The sequence below is a fragment of the Phodopus roborovskii genome, unplaced genomic scaffold, assembly GCF_943737965.1.
Source record: "Phodopus roborovskii unplaced genomic scaffold, PHOROB, whole genome shotgun sequence".
In the NCBI taxonomy this organism is placed as follows: Eukaryota; Metazoa; Chordata; class Mammalia; order Rodentia; family Cricetidae; genus Phodopus; species Phodopus roborovskii.
In genome coordinates this window covers 4,942,440-4,952,500 of record NW_026126447.1, presented here as the reverse complement: position 1 = coordinate 4,952,500, position 10,061 = coordinate 4,942,440, and the positions used below count along the sequence as shown (strand labels likewise).

The window sequence follows — 10,061 nt, the reverse complement described above, 5'->3', positions numbered from 1 at the left end:
CACAAATCATCTAAGAAGTCTCTGTCAATTTCCTCTCTCTTGTCCTTCCCACATCTACCCAAGTATCTTTTCACTCTCTTTTCTCATACCTGCTTATCTTTATATATCTATAATCTGTCACTTGTCTATTTAATAAGGGGTAGTTAGAGGAGAAATGGAGTATCAATGCAAGGAAATGATGAGGAAAGAATAGAGAAGAGAAACAGGAAGAATTAAATTGGGTTGAGGAAACAGAAGAAAAAAGAATAAGGAAAGAATATCGATGTGAAATCCATCATGCCCTTTCTTAGAAGTAGCAGTAAGCTCTTGAGATGTATGTACAATTTTATTTGGTGATGGACTTTTGGTGTCTTAACCTTATTCAATGGTTGTTGCTTTACTGGTATCTACAGCAAACTCTGAATTTGATCTTTTGCACTATGCCCTTGAGTTTATAGGTAGAGGGTTATTTGGACAGGTTGGTTAGAGATTAAGCCTGCTCTCAGCATTCAAGCTCTGGAACACCTCCTGCTGCGTTGATATTAGAGCATCTTTCTTATCTTCTTTGCTTTTCCATTCAGGAGAAGAAGCTTTGACCATGTACATGGACAAAAGTCGCCTTGATCGGAAGTCAGGGAATGCCACTCAAAGTGTTGAAGCTTTGCACCAGCTTGCATCATCCTATTTCGTTGACCGTGATGGCACTATGAGAAGGCTTCATGAGATCCAGATATCAACTGGAGCAATCAAGGTAAGGTTTATGGTGCACTTCGATTCTCAAGTCAACAGAACCATGATACAGACATTCTAAGTGCAGATAACAAACATTCTTTGCATATCAATCAGGATACCTCATTTTCCTCCAACCAATCACTCTGATAGATATTGCAAAATCATCTCTGACAAAATGAGTATGTGTATTACAGTGGTCCTAAGTACTGACTTATTAATATGTTCTAGCTGTGGCTGTTGCAGAATTATTCACATACCTATCAGTTTCTTTTAAATAGCTGGTTTTCTTTTCGTGTGTGTGTGTGTGTGTGTGTGTGTGTGTGTGTGTGTGTGTGTGTGTGTGTGTGTGTCCAATCCTCACTCAAATTGAAGAGACTGAAGCTAGGAGTAAAATAATTTGTCCAAGATCACAGAGCTAACAGGAATAAGGTTAGTGCGACCCTAGTGATTAGTTTATACAACATTTATGATTTTTTTTCCATTCTCATCACCTATTTTTTAGATTATAAAACTGAGGTCCACAGTTTTAAGGATTCTGTTAAGAAGTATTCATCTTGAGAATATCCTAATTAATAGGAGCCAAAATGCTAGACTCTAGCCTTGGAATCAGCAAATATTTTCTGCAATATGTCAGTAATAAATATTTGAGATCTGCAGGATTTTTGTCGCTACTTCTCAGGTCTGCTGCAATCACACAAAAGCCTCCATGGACAATGCATATGCAAGTATGGGTCACTGCATTCCAATAAATATTTATTTACACAAGTGAACAATCGTGCACACTACTCACTGAGTCATGCTCATTTGCACCAACACATCCCAATACAACCTTCAAAGATGTGAGATACTGGAAATATCTGTCTGTGCTGGCCAGGAAGTAGCCTTTACTCCTGTGTGATTATTGAACTTTGACTATGTCTACCAAAGAAGTACATTTGTAAGTTGATTCAATTTTAACTAATTCAAAGTCAGGCAGACATGTTGGATATAGAGGCACTGGATTCTCAAGTCAGGGACTTAGAGTATAGGAAATTTAGGATTCATTTCCAGTACAGTGAGTTTAGAGATGGCCTCTATAAAGAGCATGTGGGAGAACATTCTTGAAATAAAGGATTAATTTGTCCGAGGATTTTTTTTCCTGTCCTAAATTTTCTTAAACTAGATCATGCCTGCAATTTGCTTCTGAGTCTTCACCCCGACTTCTGAATAAAATGTAGATCTTGCCTCATATTAAGAATCCCTAAAACAACTCTAGGGAAAAGGGACAGAAGACAAAGTCAAGTTAGACTCAGGCTTCTTGAATCAGAAATTGATCTCTAGAAGAGAAACCTTCGAAGGCAGTAGGGGAGGGAGGTAGTAAGGAGAGAAATAGATCAGATTGACAAAGGATCAACTTATCCAAGAAAATCGCATATACTGGGGTGGGGGCAGTTGTGCTGTTAAGCAGCTTGGCATGAAGAGACAGATCTTTACGAAGCCATCAGAGTTAGAAGCTGCAAAGGCCTGGTTTTCATTATTACCCAATGGTTCTCTGCCCCTGGATGGGGGGGGGGAAGAATTGATATATTAAAGTACTGTCAGGAGATAATCCTTTTCTGTGCATCCTGGAATGCTTCTCGAGCAGGGATTTCTCAGACAAATTGCCCAGAAGCCTCTCAATGATCCCTTTTTTACACTAACCCTGGCTTCTACATGCAATTTGGCCCCAGCAGGTTTTTTGCCTTTTCTTGTCATTGTCTCAGGGATCAGCACACTGCAACTTGCCTCACTCTCAGATTTTTTGAAATGCAGCCTTTGACAGAGACAAGGTAACTATAGTAAAAATAAGTTAGTGGTGTTAAGTCTTGCTCAATAAGAAGTACACTATTCTTTGCCACAAAAGGAAATTCTTTTTAGAAAATGAAATTACCAATAATTGATTTATTATATCCTAAATACCAATCACATAAAAAAGTGTGACCCCTTAGGCCTATAAGGTGGCTCAGCTAGTAAAAGTGCTTACTGGTGACATGGAGACCTTAGTTCTAATCTCCCTACCCACATAAATTTGGAAGGAGAAAACAAACTTCAGGAGATTGCCCTCTGTTCACTGTATACATTCTTGGGAATGTATGTTTCCACTTACAAAATATGCACAAGTGTACAGGTGCACATACTAATAATGATAATTACAAAAATGGCGATGGTGGTAATTTTAATATATTAATCACTTTAACTTTTATAGAAGATCATTGCTAACTTTACCCAGGGAAACTGGAAGGTAATGAAGGGAAAGACACCAGCATAAGATTACATAGGTAGAAAATGACAGAGAAGTTATGTGTTGGCATTCCTGTAAGTTGACTTTGCCTTCAGTGGAGGCTGCACCTTTACAGCTGAACAAACTTTAGCACAACTCCAAAGAATGGTGAATAAAGCGATGAAGGAGCCTTTATACACTAGACCCTTAATTCCAAGGTTATTTTAAATAGGTATTCCTTTTTGTCACCACCTCAAATATTGGAAGACAAAGTCACAAATACACAATAAAATCCAGATTTTTCTTTAACTCCACAGTGGCACTGGTTGTAGTTATTGCTGAACCTTCTTTAGAAAACAGGAGACAATTGTATTGTTCTTGCCTGATAATAGTGCCTATGCACTCAATGCAATTTACAGAGGCAATTTGTAATCAGCTAGCAATATTGAACACTCCTTGTTCCAGGCACTAAGAGACTTCACATGTATCGCACAGTCTCCCTTAAAGACAGTGATAGCCTGAGCTTGCTGTCACTTAGAGGAGTTAAATAGTGTCCTTATATCACACAGAAAATAAATGGCCTACCTTGAAACTAATGATGGTTTGTTTTTCTGGTTTTTTTTTTTTTTTTTTTTTTTCCTGATTCTAAAGGCTGGCATTTAGAATTCTATCATTGTGTTTTAATATATTTGTTCATATAAAACTCAGTGTGTCCTTCTGAAGAGAATGCGGGTTGGAGATAATGGACATTATGGATTCAGTCTGTGTGTTTGATCATGTTGGCCGTGCAGTCTGCTTAGCCAGACCCACACAGTTTGAGGTGTAGACCACACATTCAGCAGACATCCCAGGTGTGGAATCCCTCCTTAGGATCTGCTGCAAACCAGGACTCTTGTCTCATGCTTTTCTCACTTGATGTCCACTATAGGTCACAGAGACGCGCACTGGGCCTCTGGGCTGTAACAGCTACGACAATCTGGACTCTGTGAGTTCCGTCCTTCTACAAAGCACGGAAAGCAAACTGCACCTTCAAGGTAGGAAACTGGTAGAAAAGGGACAGCACTAGAAAAGGGCAGGTGATATTAGTTCCAAAGATCACCAGGAAAATAAGGCACATAGAAAAGAGGGAAGGGGAGGAAGGAAAGGAAAAAAAAAAAAGTGAAATATGGAAATCAGACAGCTGTGATGTGATACAGAACATTTTACCATATACAGAGTTTTAAGCTCATGGTTATTAATTAGTTTTCAGGTAAAATATATGAGGGTGTGAGCTCTGTCTGATTGTTTTGATAAAAAAAAGTCTAAACAGTATTATTTATAGATGGTTGATGCCCAAGCCTACTATATATTAAAGTTTCATTTCTTATCATCAATATTTCTTCCTTATTATTTGATTTCAAATGTAGTTTGGGAGGAGATGTTTAAACCTCAAAAAAAAAAAGAAGAAGAATATTTAATAGAATGTGTCATTCACTGTAATTTCTTCCTTTATTGCATCATCATCTGTAGTTTTAAATTAACACATACATGTACTCTTTTTTGCAGAGTTAATAGTCAACAATGTTTAATACTGGCTATATGTAGAAAGATATATTCAAGTATGACCTTTAATACCATAATCATTATGAGGATTAATACTTTGATTTTTAAAAAATGTTTCTGTTCATTCAGCTTATGTCAAATTTAGAAGAGTAACTTTAACTTTTTAATTCATACCCTAGAGAGGAAAGAAGATTTTAGATAGATATATGAGGAGTATAGCATAGTTAATGTTGGTCTAACATATATATATAATTCTTTTATGCTTTGAGCTTATAATAAAACTACATTACACCTTCTCTTTTCTTTCTCTGTATATTTTAAAATTTAAATAACCATATCAATTTTCCACATGTAAAGTTTAAGTGAATTATGTCACATCTGAAAAATGTACTCTTAGTCCAGTAGTGCAATGTTATTTATAATTTTCTAGAATAAGAAAAAATGATTTAGCATTAATTAACAATTGCAACATTTCTTATTCAATCTGGCCAATCTTAACAATATAAAAGAAGAAAATTAGTCCTGTAAGAAAATGCTGAAATGTCAAAAGAAGTTACTGTGGGAGAGTGAAGTTACATACAATTTTAAGTTTCTAGTTGCTTTTTCAACTTTCCTTAAGTGATCAAATATTAATTTTACAGTCAGAAAATATGGTATGATTTCTCTTTGTGAAGGCAAAACTCTGATCTTCCCAAAAAGTATGTGATCACGATAGTTTTGAATGTCAATGAAGAGCAATTGGGTTGAAACTGGCAGCCACAGAGCTTAGCAGAGCCTAAAAAGACTTCTTTCTATGTTCTGGTTTCTTGACAATTCTGTTACTCACATACTTGCTGTAGACAATAAATGGGAAATAGTGTAAGTGTAAGCAGGTTATAATAGTGTCACTGGGAATCCTCAGTGAATATATCCTAGAGAACTCGTGTCAGTATGATTGTTTAATGTTTAAACACACACACACACACACCATCTTAGATACTTAAAATAATTAATGTCTTTAGTAGAGAAAATAGTAGGTATGATGACTTGATAAAAGAAAATGACCAAAAAGCATAGCTTTTGGATGGATGTACTAGAATTTTCAGCATCTTAGTTCATGTGATACCTACAGCACATCTTTGGAATGATACTCAAGATTTTAATCTAGGTGATTGGATGACAGTGAGTGTTTTATCAATTGTTGAACATGCTGAGGGCACACAAACCTATACCTACAATTGTAATAAACTTAGTAAAACAAATCATATGTTACTACTAAGGAAAAGTTTGACGTTTGCATGATGATTAGAGTCTAATTTACTGTGAATTCAGTAAAGCTTAAGGTTCAGTAATATTTTTTCATCTGTGCCCTCACATTTTCTTTTTCAAATTATGTATGGAGCTTCATTTTAAGTTTTAAATTGCTTCCCTCTCAACATACTTCTCTATAAGATCCTGCAATATAAAACCTAGGACTTCCATGGATGTCATTACTGTGTCTTCACACAGGAATAACTTGGCAGACCTGTTCTCCTCTAGATTGGTCATAGTTGTGCTAAAGGATGGGTCCATATGCAAATATTTGACATTAAAAATTATGTTGGGAAACTGGAATGTCTAGAGAAAGGTCTCCAGGAATAAGAACAAAGGTTTACTTGAGGCCCAAAGGATCTGTCTGCAGAAACTTGAAGAAGTGACTTTTAGAAAAAGGTTATCTTCTTTAATGTGGACAAAATAAGCTAGGCTTCATAGTAGGAGAGAAATAAGAGTATTCTGGATTTACTTCATTGTATGAACCTTTTTTCTTTTTCTGATCCTTAAGAAACAGAACTAAAACTTCAGGCCAATGATATACATGTTAATTGTTGAACAAGACACTCAGTCCCCAAATTGAATGCTTGAGGCACATTCCTGTCCAAACAGAATGTGCCACTTGCTGATAACAGTAGTTTCCTGTTAGTGAAGTGTTACAAGAAGTTACATAGTGTAAATTCTGTAATTTTATAGAGGTTAAGCATTACTTAGTTGATGGTTTTTGTTGTTGTTGTCTGTCGGTTTGTTTTTTAGAGAAGAAAGTGTTTGTTTTACCTTACAGTACCCAGGTCACAATCCCCAAGGGAATTCAGGGAAGGAACTGGAGGCAAGAACTAAAAGAGAGCCCATGTTCTTGTTCTTCTTCAGCTACCTTTCATATAGAGCACTGCAGGCTTACCTGCCTAGGGATGGTACACATACAGTGGTCTGGTCAAGGAAATACCATATATATATATATATATATATACATATATATATATATATATATATATATTTATGTCTATAGGCCAATATGATATAATTCTTAAATAAAAGTTCTTCTGCCCAGTTTGTCAAGTTGACAGTGAAGGTAGCCTCAGACATGCACAAGTAAATATTAAAGTGCAAATAAAGAGTATTTGTTTTAATAAAATTAAAAATCCATGTTTTTGCCTTATATTTTCTTTATTTTTGAAAATATGGAAACTTAAGCATGTTGGGCATGGTCTTTTTTTCTTGTCAGGCTTTTGTTCTGATATTTTAATTTGTTAAAAATATTTTTCATTTTATATACCAATCCCAGTTCCCACTCCCTCTTCTTCTTTCCCACATCCTCCCTGACTTCACCCTTCCCACCACTCCTCAGACCAGATAAGAACTTCCTTGTGGAGTCAATAAAGTCTGGCATATCTAGTTGAGGCAGGACCAAGCCCCTCCTACCCTGTATGAATGCTGAGTAAGGTAACCAACCATAAGGGGTGGCCTCCACAAAAATGTTCATGCCCCTAGGCTAGGTCCTGGTGCCATTGCTAGCTTACTTCCTCCCACCCACCACCAAGTGTCATAACTGTCACCCACATTCAGAAGATCTAGTTCGGTTCCTATGCAGGTACCCCAGCTGACAGTTCTTAGTCTATGACTTCTGTTGATCTTGGGTCGGCTGTCTCTGTGGTATTCCCCATCATGCTCTTGTCCTCACCCCACCTTGTTCATATTATCACTCCTCCCCCTCTTCAACTGATCTCCAGGAGCTCAACCCAGTGCTTGGCTGTGAGTCACTGTATATTTTCTAATATTTACTGGATATAAGTTCTGTGATGACAGTTAGGGTAGTCACTTATCTGGTTAAAGTTGAACAACCTTTCCTAAAGCCTCTCCACTATTGCTAGGTGGTCTTAGCAAGGGTTATCCATGTAGATTCCTAAGAATTTGTCTAGTACCAGGTTTCCTTCTAACTCCACAATGGCTCTCTATATCAAGTCACCTCTTTCATTGCTTTCTGCCTTTAGTCCCTCCCTCTATTCAGTCTTCTTGATCTCCCAAGTTCCCATTCCCCATCTCCTTCCTTCTATCTGCCTCCCAGTATACCCAGGAGATTTTTAACTATTTTCCCTTCCTGGTGTCTTCCATGTGGGTCCCTCTTTTTACCTAGCTTCTCTGGAGTTGTGAATTATAGCCTTTGCTTTACATCTAATATCCACTTAGGAGTGAATGTATACCATGTGTGTTTGTCTTTCTGAGTCTGTGTTACCTCACTCAGGATGTGCTGTTCCATGTATTTGCCTGCAAATTTCATTATATCATTGTTTTTACCACTGAGTAATATTCTTCTGAATAAACAGCACATTTTCTTCATCCATTCTTTGGTTAATGGGCATCGAGGCTGCTTACAGGTTCTCACTATTATAAATAATGCTGTGATGATCGTAATTGAGCAAATGACCTTGTGTTGAGTGTACATCCTTTGGGTATGTGACTGGGCAAGTTTTCTACCATTGTTTTATATCCCCCAGAATCTGTAACTTCACAAGGGTGTGTTCATGTCGGAATGTACACATATACTTGGAAGCTAGAGGACAGCTTCCAGTGTTGTTCAACTTTCCTTAAAAACAAAACAAAAACAACAAAAATACCACTTTTTAAAAAATTTTATATACAAATCCCAATCCCAATTTTTCCTCCCTCTCCTCCTTCACCTCCCATGTTCCCTCACACCATCCCCTATCCACTCCTCAGAAAGGGTGAGGTCTTCCATGGGGAGACAATGAAGCCTGTCACTTCACATTGAGGCAGGACCAAGGTCCTCCCCAACCCCCACCCCACCCCTGTATCTAGGCTGGGCAACATATCCCTCCATAATGAATGGGCTCCAAAAAGCCATTTCATGTACTAGAGATCAATCCTGGTCCAATTGCCAGTGGCCTCATAAACTGCCTAAGCCAAACAACTGTCATCCACATTCAGGAGGCCTAGTTCATTCCTATGCAGATTTCCCAGCTGTCAGTCCAGAGTCAGTGAGCTCCCACTTGCATGGGTCAGCTATTTCTGTGGCTTTCCCCATCACAGTCTTGATTCATTTGCTCATATTGTCTCTCTACCCTCTCTTGTGCTGGACTCTGGGAGATTGGCCCAGTGTTAAGCTGCAGATATCTGTATTTGCTTCCATCAGTTACTAGATGAAGTTTATATGATGACAATGAAGTTAATCATTAATCTGACTACCAAGGAAGTCCAGTTAAGGCACCCTCTACACTATTGCTTAGAATCTTCACTGGGCTCATCCTTGTAGATTCCTGAGCATTTCCCTAATTACAGGTTTCTCGCTAACCCTGTAATGGTTCCCTCTATAAAGATAGCTCTTTCCTTGCTCTCCTTCTTGGTCCTTCCCCTATCTTGACCATCCCATTCCCTCATGTTCTCCACACTTCCCTTCCAGCCTCCATGCTCCTGATCTCCTGACATGAAGATTTTTAAGTAAATCTGTTCTAAAAGCTGATTGTGACTTATATATAATGAGGAATTATCAAATCTTTACTGCAATGTGGCTCAAATCTCAAATTAGACTACATTTCTGAACACTGATAAGGTTAAGCCAGTGTATCTACATTTGATTCTATATTTTATCTATAGCTACTGTATATGTATCTACCTCTACATATGTTCTATGATTAAATGACATATTTTTATAGTATGACCTATGAGTTTATGATTTGAGTAATAAGATAAGCAAATTGTTAGAATGAGGATCCAGAGTAACATGGGTTCTAACTCAAGGAAACCTTATTTTCAGAGAGAGGGGAAAATACAAACAATAAATATAGTAGATTTTAACAGAGAAGATTATGGGGGCTGTTACATGGTATCAGATTATCGGAGTTTGTGGAGGATTATTCCTTTGAGAAATATACAGAGCATGAAACCTGAAGGATAAGTGAGAAGGTTGGGGCATAGCTGCAGAGGCCGAAAGAAGAGTCCTTATAAAGGCACATTCAAGAAAAAAAAAAAAAGTCTTATGAGATTAAAATAGAAGGCTCAGTGGTGAGAAAGAAACACAATAAGATTTAAACATCTATGGAGTTTCTGCTGCACACTAATGAACTGAATACAAATTGAAGAGAAGTGGACAGTAGAAAAGTTTTCAAAGAAGTATTGCATGAAGAGAGCTATACATTAGAAGGTCATTGTTTCTCTGTATGGGCAGAGCAAGGAAGATGATTTATGTGATAGTTGAGGCTATTAAGTTCAGAAATTGAGATGGAGAAATAGACCAATTCCAGAGATTCTTAGGAGGCATTAT

At 37.4% G+C, this 10,061-nt stretch overlaps 1 protein-coding gene across 1 annotated transcript in view; it reads left to right on the top strand.

Moving 5' to 3' along the window:
• Brinp1 (BMP/retinoic acid inducible neural specific 1) overlaps positions 1-10,061 on the top strand; it is a 185,766-nt gene that overhangs the window by 122,730 nt on the left and 52,975 nt on the right. Inside the window, exons 4-5 of the mRNA XM_051188034.1 lie at positions 561-730; positions 3,879-3,984. Coding sequence (XP_051043991.1) covers positions 561-730; positions 3,879-3,984 — 276 coding nt within the window. The remainder of the gene's footprint in view (positions 1-560; positions 731-3,878; positions 3,985-10,061) is intronic.